This window comes from Myotis nattereri (assembly GCF_964212035.1).
Source record: "Myotis nattereri genome assembly, chromosome: 19".
NCBI classification, from domain to species: domain Eukaryota; kingdom Metazoa; phylum Chordata; class Mammalia; order Chiroptera; family Vespertilionidae; genus Myotis; species Myotis nattereri.
Window position 1 is genome coordinate 13,276,479 of NC_138095.1, and position 12,718 is coordinate 13,289,196.

Genomic DNA, 12,718 nt, shown 5'->3' on the forward strand with positions numbered 1-12,718 from the left:
TTCTCGCTCACTAAAATCAGTCAATAAAAAATAAAAATACATTTTACCAGCCTCGGGTGCTAACATCAGCACCAGGAACAGGATGCTAACTGGATAGCCCTTGCAGGGATTGGCTCTAGAGCTTATGTCCGCAAAGGCCTGTCACAGTTGGCAGCCCTGATGACTTCTGACACCCTGTGGAAAGGCTACGTTTTACCCCAAAAACACACAGAGCTCAGGAGAAGTGAGCCGCCGCCGTGGAGGGGCCTCCGCCCAAAGCAGGGGCTCCTCCTCTGCCCGCTGCCGCCGCCGCCTGGCCGCGTGGAGTCACCACTTCCCGCCCAAAGTGATGGCCAATCAAAAAAGAGTTGTGCTTTTTTTTGAAAATAGCCAATCGCCATTGGAGTCCCCTCCTAAGGCCGGCCCCCAGGGCAGTCAGAGCCAATGGCAATGGTGCGGATGGCGTGCCAATCAGGAGTCGGCGCAGCGTGGAGGGCGGGCAGTTGGGCGCGTGGCGTTGGACGCAGTGGACGAGTGGAGGTGGGAGTGCGGCTGAGGCCAGACAGTGAGCGCCATGGTACGACGGGCCGTGTGGTGGTGGTCGTGGGGGGGTGGAGGCCTGGGTGGCAGCAGGGCAGGAGGGTGGCCGTCCTGACCCCGCTGGGACCAGGGTGCTACCCAGGGTAGTGGTGTCCGGAGCATGTTGGTCCAGGTCGGGCGCCGGACATGCTCCAGGTTTACACCCGCCTCCCCTCCGCCCCCCCGCCCAGCAAGTGGGAGGTCGTGGGGCGCTCATTAAAACTGCTGGAGTCGCCCTGACCCAGTGGTTCTCAACCTTCCTAATGCCGCGACCCTTTAATACAGTTCCTCATGTTGTGGTGACCCCCAATTTCATTGTTACAAATTGAACATAATTAAAGCATAGTGATGAATCACAAAAGCAGTATGTAATTATATATGTGTTTTCCGATGGTCTTAGGCGACCCCTGTGAAAGGGTCGTTGGACACCCTACCCACCCCCACCCCCCACCCTGGGTTTGGCTCTCTGGATAAAGCGTCGGCCTGCGGACTGAAAGGTCCCGGGTTCGATTCTGGTCAAGGGCATGTACCATCCCCAGCAGGGGGTGTGCAGGAGGCAGCTGATCGATGTTTCTCTCCCATCAATGTTTCTAACTCTCTATCCCTCTCCCTTCCTCTCTGTAAAAAATCAATAAAATATATTTTTAAAAAACACACAAACCTGCTGTAGCAAGTCATGCCTGGGGGCCATGGAACCAGTTACTGCGGGAGACATGCTGTGATCACGCTTACCAGCGGCGACTCTTGGGTTTAAATATGTAGGCTGTAGTTGTAGAGTCGTAATAACTTTTTAATCTTTATTGTTGAAAGTATTGCATTGACCCCTTCTAGCCCCCCCCACCCCCCTTCGCCACCCTGTTGTTAGATATGTGATATTTATGTTGGCGAAATTGCTGCAGTGGTTTTTTTCAACATATGGCCTATTCGCTAAAATTTGTTAAAAATGTCAATGAATTCATAACAGAAACCCCTGTTGATTTAGTTATAAGCAAATCTTGGTTAAAAGCATTTTAAAATTAACAATGTGTTACTTTTCACATGACAAACGGACCTGAAATTTTGTCCGTTATTCCCGACGTTCCTTTAAATTGAGGTCCACAAAATTGAGGGTTTATGGTAAAAACTTTCTGTGGTAGTGTGGTGCCAGCCCGTCCCTATAGTTTGGACATATTTTCAGACAATGATGTTGTAAAGCATAGATACTAGTAAGTTTTATTTCTTCCACCAATTCAATGCCAGCGGGAGCATTTTGTGCCAAATAGGGTCAACAGAACCAGCAACAGATTTACAAAATGAAACGGTGAGTGCTCCGTTTCACACCCTCTCCATGTTAAATATCGTCTCTTCTCATGAATGTCAGAAAGCTCCTTAATCTGACCGCTGCTCCAACACGCCATAGCTACAGCCACATTGCCATGACAGTGCCCTGTGTTCCTTTATGTCTCGACATTGATTTCTTATTCCTACTCATCCTCCAGCCACCTTTTACTTCCTCCTGACAGTCCCTATTATGGTGTTCATTGCCTTACCCAGCCAGTTTCTCCTTGAGGTTTCCATTCGATCCACATCCCTGTATATGGGGCATCATCATTGACAGCTTCGATGTTCTGTCTCTGACCCTGTCGGAAGGAAGGAGGAGGGTGACAGTGTTCATAAAGTTTGCAGTCGGGGACAGTGATGTCCTAGGCCTTCACATTCACTCACCACTCACTCCCTTCCAGGACTGCAAGCTTCATTCAGGATAAGTGCCCTATACAGGTGTACCATTTCTTATATTTTATACTGTATTTTTACTGTACTTTTTTGTGTTTAGATACACAAATACTTAGCATTGTGCTATAATTACCTACAGTATTCAATACAGTAATAGGTTTATAGCCTAAGAGCAGTCGGCTGTGCCATATAATTAGGTGTGTAGTAGGTTTGTGTAAGGGCACGCTATGATGATCAAACAATGACGAGACATTGCCTAATGGTGCATTCCTCAGAATGCATTCCTGTCATTAAGGGATATATGACTCCGAATTTACGGATCAGGTTTTATTTGTATGCCATATAGTGACAATGGCTGTGAGATGGTGGGGCAGGGGCCTCACATGTATGTTCTGTTTCCCAGCGCGAGTGCATTTCTATCCACGTGGGACAGGCCGGGGTCCAGATCGGCAATGCCTGCTGGGAATTATACTGCCTTGAACATGGCATTCAGCCTGACGGGCAAATGCCGAGTGACAAAACCATTGGCGGTGGGGACGACTCGTTCAACACGTTCTTCAGCGAGACTGGGGCTGGCAAGCATGTGCCCAGAGCAGTGTTTGTGGACCTGGAGCCCACCGTGGTTGGTAAGTACTCGGGCAAGCAGGGTGGCTTTCCAGGGAGGCTGGGAGAGCTTCACTAAATCTCTGAGGGTGCTCCTTGGAATTCCTCTGCAGAAAGGATGGATGGACACACAGGTAAGCCGTGACCATGTTAGGCAAGAAACTGAAAGGTTAGTGCTTGAAATGTGGGGCTTGGGCTCCTGATTTAGAAAAACCTAACATACAGAAAAGGCTTTGCCAGGAGTAAGCTGGGCTTATAACAGATTCATTCATTCATGACTGCCTCAGCCCAGGCATCTGTCGATCCTGCCTGCAGGGCACTTGGCACTCATTCTTTCTTAATGCTGTGCACTCTCTCAGCTGGTGCACAAGAGTCTTAACCTGCATCTCAGACACAGAAAGGTAAATAGAGAACATTCCTTGGGTCCCTCCAGATTAGAAGCCTGAGGAGAGCTGCAAAGACAGACCTGTCAGTGGTCACCCAGAGATGACAGATGTCACCCTAAAGTCTGAGACCAGGCCACACAGGTGCCCTGATAGGACTGCCTGGCAAAAAGCACACTGACCTAGTGACTGTCCAGTATGAACCATTTTTAAAATTATACCATTTGGTGTGAAAGAAATATGCACATGTAGTCTTGTGTGCAGGGGTGAGCACTCTGTTCTCTTCTTTGGGAACCGGTCAAGCTGGTATTTGTGCTGTGAGTTGAGTTTACCTCCCTAGAGCCATAGATTGCAGATGTGCTCTGTGTATTACGTAGGGCCTCCCTGTGATACACTGATGCTGTTCACCTGCAAGGAACAGCATGTGCTTGATACAATTGAACGGTCCCCCAATCTGTTCATGCTGGTGAGTTAAAAATCATCCTTAAAGACCATGGCACATGTGTCCTCTCTGTAGATGAAGTGCGCACAGGGACCTACAGGCAGCTCTTCCACCCTGAGCAACTGATCACCGGGAAGGAAGATGCAGCCAATAATTACGCCAGAGGCCACTACACCATCGGCAAGGAGATTGTTGACCTGGTCCTGGACCGGATCCGCAAGTTGGTAAGAAGGTGCTGGGAAGCCTTCCAGGGTCGTTTGGGCAAAACCCAAGGCAGAATCATGAACCTATGGTCCTCCTTCCCGGTGTGGCTGCGGTGCATCCATCCGTACATCTGTGTGTCTGCTTTGCCTCCCCTTCAGTGGAATGCATGTTACCTGGGGTGACTGGGATCCATTTAACCTTGTGGAGTCAAAGAGAAGTGACCTAGGCTTGTGGGAGGTTGGCGGTGTGGCTTCGAAAGGCATTGCTCACGGTCTCTGCTTTCTCTCAGGCGGATCTGTGCACGGGGCTGCAGGGCTTCCTCATCTTCCACAGCTTCGGGGGCGGCACCGGTTCTGGGTTTGCATCTCTGCTTATGGAACGGCTCTCGGTCGACTACGGCAAGAAGTCCAAGCTAGAATTTGCCATTTACCCAGCCCCCCAGGTGTCCACGGCCGTGGTGGAGCCCTACAACTCCATCTTGACCACCCACACGACCCTGGAGCATTCCGACTGTGCCTTCATGGTGGACAACGAAGCCATCTATGACATATGTCGGCGCAACCTGGACATTGAGCGGCCCACGTACACCAACCTCAATCGTCTGATTGGGCAGATCGTGTCCTCCATCACGGCTTCCCTGCGCTTTGATGGGGCCCTGAACGTGGACTTGACGGAATTCCAGACCAACCTGGTCCCGTACCCCCGCATCCACTTCCCCCTGGCCACCTACGCCCCAGTCATCTCAGCTGAGAAGGCCTACCATGAGCAGCTGTCCGTGGCTGAGATCACCAACGCCTGCTTTGAGCCTGCCAACCAGATGGTCAAGTGTGACCCTCGCCATGGCAAGTACATGGCCTGCTGCATGTTGTACCGGGGGGACGTGGTCCCGAAAGATGTCAATGCGGCCATTGCCACCATCAAGACCAAGCGCACCATCCAGTTTGTGGATTGGTGCCCAACGGGATTTAAGGTAGGACTGGGTGATGACGAGTGGTTTTACCTTTCAGCATGCAGCAGACCCTGCGAAGGGATGCTGCCCTTGTGGAGAATACCCCGTTCTTGGTCATCAGTTAGTGTACCAGAGTGATCATTTATCCAGTGGTGTCTTTTTAATTTCCCTCCTGAGTCATCACACTGTTTATCTGTGGCGCAAGAATATTTTTTAATAGAACCTGAAATTTTCTGAAGGGTCTCTGTTCCCCTGTTCAGGTGGTGGAATTAGTGTGGGAAATGTTTATTAGCCTGAGAAATAAGATATTTTTTTCTTATAATAAGAAGTCTCTGGGCATTTTGGTACTTCATGTTAATATTTGAAATTGGGATATTACTTTTGGTGTCATTAAATCCCACTTGATTCCATAGGTATGTAGAAATTAAACTAAATTTAAATGTCCTATGAAGTATTTGATTTAGTGAAAAATTATTATGAATATCTTTGTTGGGAAAAAAAAAAAGGCAACAGCCTTTTATTTCTCTCACTAAGCCTAGAAATTCTGGCCTGAATTTGCCTAAAACCCCAGTTTGTACCAGCCTTCCATTTGATACAGAGACAAAACCTTGCCGTCGTTTTCAGCTTTGTTCTGTCCTTGATTACTGAACCCTGTCTACTCTTTCCCTCCGGGATCTGTGTTTCCCTTGCTTCTCATGCTGCCTCCTCTGGCTCAGACCCTCAGCTGCTTCTAGTGGGCCTGCTGTGCTGGGTTCTTCTTTTGCAGGACGTCGGGGGGGAGGATTTTAGAGTGAGAGAAACATCGATGTGAGATTGGTTGCCTCCCACACATTCTCCAACCAGGGTTCGAACCTGCAACCCGGATATGTGCCCTGACTGGGAATCGAACCCACCACCTTTTGGTGTATGGGATGACGTTCCAACCAACTGAGCCACCCAGCCAGAGCCTGTGCTGTGTTCTTAACTAGGACTTCCTACACTGGGTTCTCTTCCTCTAGTTCAGGGATCAGTGTGGTTGGTGGACAAGTGCCTGACTATGTAAAGTTTAACCTGAACACAGCCACACTCATTCAGGGGCCTATTGTTGTGGCTGCTTTTGTGCTACAAAGACATAATTGAGTGGCTGTGACAGAGTGCATGGCCCATCCAGCATAGAGTACATACTGTCTCACCCTTTATAGACAAAGTTTGCTGACCCTAACTCTAGCTGACCCTGTTTGCATTCTGCTGCCAATACCTCTGGCCCTCTCTCCCCTGAAGCCTGGAATGCCTCCCCTTGGTCCAAGCCCTGGAATGTCACACCTCCCCCCGACTTAGCACACACACAGATCACCTGCAGTGGTTCTAGGTCCTCCTGCAGTGTACCTGTCACTCTGCTATACACACACTGATTATTTGGTGGGAAAGCAGGACTATGATCTTCCCTTGCAATACCATCACGGTTGTGTACTAGGTGAGAAAGGCTTCCCCCATGGAGATCAGTTCTCCTCTTGAAGCCTATGGAGAAAGTAACCTATGAAGAATCCAGGACGGTGTCCTTCCTCAGAAGGAAGACAGTTGAATCACCACAGTGCCTATCACATGGCATAGTTGCTGGGCAGCCCCTCAGGCAGCTGGGACTGAGCCAGCGTAGCGGCTCTGGACACTTGTCTTTCCTTGTCTGGAAACCATCACCTTCTTGCCTGGCACAAAGAAGGGCTCAGAGACTGCAGATTGAACTAAGCCTTCTGTCAGGTCTCCAGAGGGTGCCTACCTGCCTTCCGTTTCTGGGAAAGTAGCCACCATTTCTGGGTTTGAAGGAAGCTTCACACAGCGCTTTTTTCCCCTTCTCTGGCAGGTGGGCATCAACTACCAGCCCCCCACCGTCGTCCCTGGAGGAGACCTGGCCAAGGTGCAGCGGGCTGTGTGCATGCTGAGCAACACCACCGCCATCGCCGAGGCCTGGGCCCGCCTCGACCATAAGTTCGATCTCATGTATGCAAAGCGAGCCTTTGTGCACTGGTATGTGGGGGAGGGCATGGAGGAAGGGGAGTTCTCCGAGGCCCGGGAGGACCTGGCAGCTCTGGAGAAAGATTATGAAGAGGTGGGCGTGGATTCCGTGGAAGCTGAGGCTGAAGAAGGGGAAGAATACTGAATGGGAGCGTGCAGCTGGCGGGTCTACCTCTCTTCTGTTCTCTCTTGTCACCCCTCAGCTCTACTGGTTTCAAGTTGTTGGTTATTAAAGTTTCTGTGTCAAACCTGTCTGCCCACAGGAGTGGATAGCCTGCCAGGCCTGGTCTGGGCTACAGGGTGTTGTGTTTTGGGTGGGTGCAGCACTACCCACACCTGTAGGAGCTACTGCTTACATGATAGAACTTTGGGGAAACAGTCAATATTTCCAATCCAAGATTTCAAAGCATTAACATTTACTCAAGTCTAGGAAAATTGAGTTAGATTTTTCCATTGAATTTGCCATTTTTCAGGCCTGTCCACTGATGGGACGTGGAAACTAAAGTACAAAAGCTTGGAACTGGAGTTTTAAATATATTTTTACTGGTTTCAGAGAGGCAGGGAGAGGGAGAGATAGAAACATCAGTAATGAGAGAGAATCATTGATCAGCTGCCTTCTGCACGCCCCCCATTGGGGACGGAGCCCACAACCCGGGCATGTGCCCTAACTGGGAATCGAACTGGGACCTTCTGGTTCATAGGTCGATGCTCAACCATTGAGCAACACCAGCCGGGCAGAACTGGAGTTTTAAAATCTGAAGCCCATGGAAGGGGGGGAGGGTGTCCACAGAATCCCTAAAACTCTGGGTCACATGTGTAAGGCCAGGGCACTTTGGGGGTAAGAGGTTTTATTGGATTCTTCAATGGCATGCATGACCCACAGAAGATTAGAAGCTCTAAAAATTCATTCCTGTCCTGTCTGTGGTAACTTGACAGTGTTACCCCCTCCGTACTTTAAACCCCGGCTCCCGTTGCACCTGAGCACCCTAAGAATGGTCTCAAGCAAAACATGTTGAAATGAGGCCATGAGGGTGAAGTCACTAGTTTAAGTCACTTGGTTAGTTCAGCTGTAGCACAACCAGGATGAGCAACAGAACTAATTCTAAATATTTGTGCTTTAATATATTGAAAATGTGATAGAAAACATCTTGAATAGACCATGAATTTTTTAAAAAAAGGTTTATTATCAACTGGGGGAATTCATGCATAACCTTTGCTAGGAGGCTGGTGGAGCTCATAGCAGGTGGTCTGCTTGGCTCAGGTACTGCTCCGAGTGGGGCTCTTCCCAGGCCCTGCCCCCTTGGGCAACCTAGTAGCACTGGGCTGTCGGGGCATCCTCTGGCTGGATCCTTCCCGGCAGCTTCGTTCTGCCAGAGTGGGGCCTCCACCAAGAGCAGTGCTGCTTTTGTTTCTCCCTGAGCAGACACAGAAAACAATCATCAGGAACCAGGACAAACTCCACAATCACAGTGCATCTCTGTGTTTCTTTATTTTTTTAATCTTTTTAAATGTATTGATTTCAGAAAGGAAGAGAGAGGGAGAGACAGATAGAAACATCAATGATCAGAGAGAATCATTGATCGGCTGCCTCCTTTACACCCCCTACTGGGGACCGAGCCTGCAACCTGGGCATGTGCCCTTGGTCGGATCAAACCTGGGACCCTTTAGTCCATGAGCCATACCAGCAAGGGCCATCTCTGTTTCTTGAGCAACATTACATCTAATATGTTTCTAGCACAGTACTTTCAGCCGGGGACCCTGTCTCAGCCCAGGGTTCTGAAGCTCAAAGACTGCCTACAAATGCCAAAGACTGCTTTGGCAGAGTGCAGGAGACCCTGGAGGGTGTCCTAGAATGAAGGGGTGGGGTGGGAGTGTCGATGGTCAGTTTAGGGCAGGGAAGTTCAGCTTCATGACTCCTGCCTTAGGAAGCTTTTGTGGTTAGCTACCACTGCCAGCAGCAAGGAGGGCTCACTATCAGTAGAGCTGCTACCTCATTGTCCCCCCAAGGCACTCTCCTCTTCTCTGGATTATCCATGTTTCAGCCCATCAGACAACACTGGAAGCACAGGCGTCATCAACAGATGATGAAGTCAGGCTTTTGAACTTGGATCTTGGAAGCTCTTTCTCCTGTTTTCCTCCCTCCCTCAGTGTCCTGCAAACATCCAGTGGTCAAGCTTCTTGCTCTCAGGTTCACTCAGGATGGGTCCTGCAGAGGCTTGACTGCTCGAGACTTGCCCTGACCACTAGGTAGTCACACTTGGATGGAGACACTGGTCTGTTCCTTGATTAGTAATTTGCTTACTTTAGAGTTTTATTTTAAACTAGAGGTCCGTTGCATGAAGAGATTCGTGCAATAGGCCTTCCCTTCCCTTGGCTGCTGGCACCGGTTTGCCTCTGGCACCTGGGACCCAGGCCTTCGCACTGGCTGGAGCCGGGCCCGGAGCCTTCAGGCTTCGCTGCTCCAGCCCCGGGGCTGTCAGGCTTCGTTCCCACTTGGAGCCTACATATGCAAATTAACCGCCATCTTTGTTGGGTTAATTTGCGTACTCTCCTGATTGGCTGGTTAATGTAGCGAAGGTACGGTCAATTTACATGTTTGTCTATTATTAGGTAAGATGGTTGACTTCTCTGAGCTCCGAATGTTGACAGCATCAGGAAGACTAAGAGGACCCTCCAGGGGACAAAATGTACTGGTGGACCAGGCTCACTCACCAGTTCAGCCCTCTATTCTGGGCCAGCTTCAGCCAAGGTCTGCCCTGTGGGCTCTGACCAGCATTCCTGTCTCCTGCTTGACCCCTACTCTCCTTCAGGGTTCAGGGTCAAATAGCCTGCCTTAGGGAAATTATGAGTTGTTGGAGAAAAGATGCAACAAAGTTTCTTAGGGGCCTGTTAAATCATTTCTGTTTTTAGAGGCACCTGCCTTTGAAACTGCAGATCCTGGCTTCTATAGAACATCAGACTCGCTTTCCATGCTCTCCAAGACTGACAACTAAGTTCTTCCCAGGATCCCTGCAGGGCTATGACAGCCCTTAAGAGAATTTCTGGAAAGTACTTCCTCAGAGAGTGGGGTCTTTGCTGCCCGGTGTGGTGGGGAGGGTTACATTGGTTCTTCCTCTGGAACTTGGACAGTTCAGGATTCCTCTCCCTCGCCTCCCTGGTCTTCACACTCAAGTGCTTGTGTGCACTTGATTCAACAGAGAGGTAATAACAGGTTACCCAGGGCCGAGGGGGAGCAGACAGGAGCATGTCGTGGGGTGAAGCTGAGTCAACTCAGCCTGCCTTTAAATCTGACAAGGCCAGTGACTCACAAAAAACAGATACAAAGAGAACTGTCATCCACATTTTCTTTGGTACAAATGCCAATATTCTGGTCAGTGTGCAAGTATCCCTATGAGCCCCGCCACCCCACAGCATCTCCCAACATGCTAGTGCCCAGCTCGGACGCCATAGCACCTCCCAGGCCAGGCCAAGCAGAATTAGGTCTTCTGTAGCATCTTCCCTGCCCCTCAGCCTCTTCTCCTCTGGGGCAGGGGCACCTCTGTAGAGCACAAGTCTCACCCAGCAGAGTTAGTCTCTGGGGGGTTAGGGGTACTGCAGGTTGTCTCTTAATAAACCATGAAATTGTGTCATCAGTCTCTAAGCTGCGTGGCAGAGATGGCCAGCAGGACCCTGCCCTTGCAGCTAGAAGCTGTGCTGGCTTTCTTGGGCCACAGCAGTTTCCATGGAAACAAGAGAGCACAACCACCCCCAGAGATAAACCAATAAATGCAACCTGCAAAAGGAGAGAACAGGCAGCAAGAGAACCGGAGGGAACCGGGGGGCCCTGGAGAGAGAGGCGAGTGCGTGGCAGCCGGGCTGTGGTGCAGAACCGGAGAGGCCGCAGGCCGCAGGGCTGAGGAAAAGGAGGCCCTTGCAGGGGGGCTACAGTTCTTGGCAAAGAGAAAGGAGGCCTCTGCAGGTCAGAGAGAGACACAAAGAGAGCAGGTGGAGCATGGGTCAGTGAGGAAGCCCAGTGCCTCTCAGGAAAGGGGCTGAGTGCCTAGGGCCCTGGCACTCCCACCCAAAGGGGCCAGCCTGCCTCCACTCCAGTGTCAGCTGCTTCTCAGGATGCCTGTAAGTGCCTGAGTGTTCTGGCCAAGGAGCCAGCCCAGGAGGTTCTGCTGCATGACAGAGGGTTTCTGGCAGTCATCAGGGGCAGAAGTGACACAGGGAGCTCTGCCTTGACATTCTCATCACCAGCACCTGTTCATAATCCTTGAGCGTGAGGAGGCCCCTCAAGCCTGAGCCCAGTGCTCTGCCACTCAAGCCTCTGCACCCTGAGTGCCCAGGGCAGCCAGGACTGCCACACTGACTCCTGGGCAGGATCTGGAGCTGGGTGAGGTGGGTTCAGGGGAGGGGGTTGTAGGAAAGCCTCTCTGCTTGCCCACTCCCTGAGCACTTCCCTGGAGAGTGTACACACCATGAGAACAGGAACCAAAGCAGTCTTGTCCCTGTATTTGTGGTATGGAGGTAGGAGGTGAGAAGAGGCTGGGTCAGATGAGGCCTAGCCTGCTTGGGCCACGTTGGGGCACCCATTCTGCCTCCATCTGATCCAGACCTGCTCTCTCAAGGCTAGCACTGAAGCCAAAGCTGGGGACCGCACCAAATGGGAGAGCGCTAGGTTGGGTCCAGTGGGCCATGGGAGACGACCTACAGAAAGGCCAGACCACTGAGGGTTTAGCCCACTGTGTCGGGCACTGCCCACCTCCTGGCCCCTGCCACCCCGCCGCCTGGGTCACAGGGGCAGAGAGCACCCCAGCTCACCTCGGGTCTCAGGCACATTCGATGTAGGCAGGGACACAGCAGCAGGATCCTGGGGCTCGCTCGCCAGCCTCTGCCCGGCACACATGGATTTGAGCATCTGGAAGACTGCGAGGGGCGCGACGTTCAGCTTCAGCAGGTCCACCAGGATCCTGGTGAGATCAGATGCGGTGCGCAGTGAGCCCTACTGGTCCCCCCTCCCCGCCCCCCCGCCCGTCTGCTCGGGCGAGACCGGGGCGGGCATGGCTACCAGACTGGCACTAGGTCCAGGAGGGCCACCTTTGTCAAGGTCCCGACTCTACTCTGAGCCCCCAGAGGGTCGCGGGAAGGACGGGAGGCTCTAATACACAGATCAGTGGCCTGGCGGGGGCTAAGAGCCGGGTAGTCTGGGGCTCGGACCAGCGCGCAGCCTCCACCCGCGCCCGCTCACTTGAACACGTCGGGATCCATGGCGCCGCCCGCCGCCTGCGCCAGCTCGTACAGCTCCATCTCCTCCGCACTCAGCACTTTCTTCCGCCGCAGCACGAGCTTCTGTAGCGCTGCCTCCAGCCCCGGGGATGGCCCCGGCCCGGGCCCGGGTCCAGCGCCCGGCGTCGCCATCTGCGGGGCCTGCGGGAAGCTGCGCGCCCCACTCGGTCCCGCCCCGCCGGGCGCTCCCACGGCGCCCTCTACTGGCCCCGCCGGCTGTTCTCTCCCTGCAGCGTCACCGTCTGGCCTCCGGACAGCCCTACACTGGAGGGCAGGGATCAGCCCGTCTTTCCTCCTTCATTCGATCCACATTTACGTGCCGGGCGGTGTGTTAGGCGTGGTGGATACCGTGGCAGGCCAAAGAGACCCGCTCCTTGGCGATCAGGACTTCCCTGCTAGGTTGCATGTGTCGTTCTCGCTTAAGGAGCAACATCCAGCGCAGTGCCTGACATACAGTGGGCGCTCAGTAAATAAATGCCTGCGGGACGAAGGGCCGTCAGTGCACAGTGTATAATGGCCCCTGGCCCCGATGGGGGCGCGCCCCGAGGGCCCTACTTAACAGCCTCTCCTTACGCGCACGCGCTCTCCTCGTCTCGCTTACAGCGCGTG

At 52.3% G+C, this 12,718-nt stretch overlaps 2 protein-coding genes across 4 annotated transcripts; one reads left to right on the top strand and one right to left on the bottom strand.

Annotated features, from left to right (window-relative positions):
- Nucleotides 1-2,434: 2,434 nt before the first annotated feature.
- Nucleotides 2,435-7,104, top strand: LOC308534833 (tubulin alpha-3 chain-like). 2 transcript variants are annotated; one of them, XM_081113419.1, is made up of 4 exons: nucleotides 2,435-2,897; nucleotides 3,775-3,923; nucleotides 4,193-4,873; nucleotides 6,690-7,104. In XM_081113419.1, exons 1-4 carry the CDS (start codon nucleotides 2,777-2,779, stop codon nucleotides 6,984-6,986), a joined length of 1,248 nt encoding a protein of 415 aa, XP_080969545.1. In that variant the 5' UTR covers nucleotides 2,435-2,776; the 3' UTR covers nucleotides 6,987-7,104. The 2 variants fall into 2 exon arrangements, with proteins under 2 accessions (XP_080969545.1, XP_080969546.1); XM_081113420.1 differs by having other exon boundaries at nucleotides 2,605-2,897; nucleotides 4,338-4,873; nucleotides 6,690-7,086.
- An 899-nt stretch (nucleotides 7,105-8,003) lies between these two features.
- MZT2B (mitotic spindle organizing protein 2B) lies at nucleotides 8,004-12,699 on the bottom strand. Of its 2 annotated transcripts, XM_081113422.1 has the most exons (4): nucleotides 12,072-12,637; nucleotides 11,645-11,793; nucleotides 10,614-10,793; nucleotides 8,004-8,256 (listed from the first exon to the last, which is right to left on the bottom strand). In XM_081113422.1, the coding sequence occupies exons 1-4, from the start codon at nucleotides 12,239-12,241 to the stop codon at nucleotides 8,099-8,101; spliced, it is 657 nt and encodes a 218-aa protein (XP_080969548.1). In that variant the 5' UTR covers nucleotides 12,242-12,637; the 3' UTR covers nucleotides 8,004-8,098. The 2 variants fall into 2 exon arrangements, with proteins under 2 accessions (XP_080969548.1, XP_080969547.1); XM_081113421.1 differs by lacking the exon at nucleotides 10,614-10,793 and having other exon boundaries at nucleotides 12,072-12,699.
- Nucleotides 12,700-12,718: the final 19 nt, after the last annotated feature.

Excerpts from the sequence above, each read along its gene's own strand:
- LOC308534833 (XM_081113419.1), top strand. The coding sequence starts at position 2,777 with ATGCCGAGTGACAAAACCATTGGCGGTGGGGACGACTCGTTCAACACG. Across the intron at positions 2,898-3,774 it reads CCTGGAGCCCACCGTGGTTG|ATGAAGTGCGCACAGGGACC; the intron begins GTAAGTACTCGG and ends TCCTCTCTGTAG. Across the intron at positions 3,924-4,192 it reads TGGACCGGATCCGCAAGTTG|GCGGATCTGTGCACGGGGCT; the intron begins GTAAGAAGGTGC and ends GCTTTCTCTCAG.
- MZT2B (XM_081113422.1), bottom strand. The coding sequence starts at position 12,241 with ATGGCGACGCCGGGCGCTGGACCCGGGCCCGGGCCGGGGCCATCCCCG. Across the intron at positions 11,794-12,071 it reads ATGGATCCCGACGTGTTCAA|GATCCTGGTGGACCTGCTGA; the intron begins GTGAGCGGGCGC and ends TGATCTCACCAG. Across the intron at positions 10,794-11,644 it reads GAATGTGCCTGAGACCCGAG|AGGCCTCCTTTCTCTTTGCC; the intron begins GTGAGCTGGGGT and ends TCTGACCTGCAG.